The following is a 1,671-nucleotide window of genomic DNA, read 5'->3' as shown; positions in this document are numbered from 1 at the left end:
TCTGTGTCTCCGTCCTTCAGTCCTCCTGTCATGCTGTCCTCAGGTTTGAACGGATCGGCTCGTGCAACGGACGAGAAGCCACTGAAGCTGAGGGGGAGGCGTGGAGACGGAATGAGGGACCTGCGTGGTCATCTAACTCCTGCCCTTTTCGCTGAACGTGACCAGACTTTTAATGCCAGTGTTGAGGAGGAGGGAGACCTCCGTGCTTTCCTCTTCCTCTTCTTCTTCTCGCACAGCGCGTCCTCGCAGTCACCTGTGAGCAAAGACGGGGGGAGGCGCCCTGAAACCTGTCTCTACCTGGGGGAAGAGCTGTGTTGTAACTGTAAACTGCGGTGCAATGACTTTACTTGGGGATCGAGGCAGGGCATAACCACCCTTTTGTTCAGGGAATGGTTTTGGCAAGGTGTGGATATGTGCCGTACCTTAGCCTGAGGGAGACCCACTCAAGGAATAGAGAGCAAGAAAACATAATCAAAAGAGAAATGAATAAAGCAAATTCAAGTAGCATTCAACATGAACCAGCAGCTATTGAACTATTTAAGCAGTCTGCCACCTGTCCTCTGACAAACAACAGCTTAATTAACGCACAGACAGTGTATTGGCACTCTCAGCTGTTGTGAAGCCATGCTGGTCACTCTGGTTTGTTTGCATTCTTGGATCAACTCACCTTGGACGCACACCAGCTGGCGCACTCAGCTGGATGTGATGGGAGCCTTTAGTGGGTGTGTCAGCTGGAAAGATCACTCGGGTAATAATCGACTTCCCAATATTTTAGGGTTCTAACGTGTTGTTTCATTTGAGAGCAACATGCAAGTTGAGAAAAACGTGCATCCACAACCACGTGGATGTAGATATATGCAACTTAAACGTGTGCAGATCAGTGACAACATTTATATGCTGAACATGACTAGTAACTAATTATTGTACTAATTAGTAATTCATCAACGTCACATTAATTTATTCAAACATTAAACAAGTTTAGAAAATAAATAACATAAAAATGAATTGAATGAATGAAGTAATTGTTGTTAATTATTAAAAGAGCCAAAGATGCTTCAACTAAATCTAAAGAGTGCAAAGTTTCCAACAGTTATCTCCTGAGTCTCTTGGAAACTTCACAGTTTTGTGACAGTCCGTCTTCAGAATTCTCAGCATTCTGCTCTTTTCAACCCGTCTTAGTGAGCTGCAATGAAGTGCATTTGCCTTTCTCTCATTCCGCTGGTTTTAGCTATTACATAAAGGGTACTGTAAATATTTTCATATACTTCTCAAGCGATTTGAAACTTGATCTGGAAACATAGTTAACCTTCTTCGCTATATTGTGATATTGATCCAATAAGCTGCGGACGCTCAGTCGTTTTAGAATATTCTCTTCAAGGATGAACTTTAAAATGTGGAAAAAGTAAAGAAAAATCCTAATTTGGTGTCAAAGTCAGAAAACAGAAAAAGTTCTGTTGACACATGACTTCTCCTGAGGCCTCCAGAACCCAAACATCTCCGCTTCATGAAGAGACAGAACGTGGTTCTACACCAGCAGGATCTGCAATAGCTTCACGCTGAGGCAGTTTATGATAACACTATCAAACATGCAAATGACTGCCAGAACATGTTGGTCCAGCTGATTGTGTGTGTGGAGCATGACGCTCAAAGGGAATGGTCAACTCCAGGACG

General features: G+C 43.4%; 1 protein-coding gene across 1 annotated transcript in view; it reads right to left on the bottom strand.

The window, feature by feature from the left end:
- The window catches only part of cav1 (caveolin 1), a gene marked incomplete in the record, with an annotated part of 3,836 nt that extends 3,379 nt beyond the window's left edge, over window positions 1–457 (bottom strand). The window contains 1 exon segment of the mRNA XM_078082405.1: window positions 1–457. Coding sequence (XP_077938531.1) covers window positions 1–32 — 32 coding nt within the window.
- Window positions 458–1,671: the final 1,214 nt, after the last annotated feature.

This window comes from Gasterosteus aculeatus, chromosome X (assembly GCF_964276395.1).
Source record: "Gasterosteus aculeatus chromosome X, fGasAcu3.hap1.1, whole genome shotgun sequence".
Classification (NCBI taxonomy): Eukaryota; Metazoa; Chordata; class Actinopteri; order Perciformes; family Gasterosteidae; genus Gasterosteus; species Gasterosteus aculeatus.
This window is presented reverse-complemented; position numbering and strand designations above follow the sequence as displayed.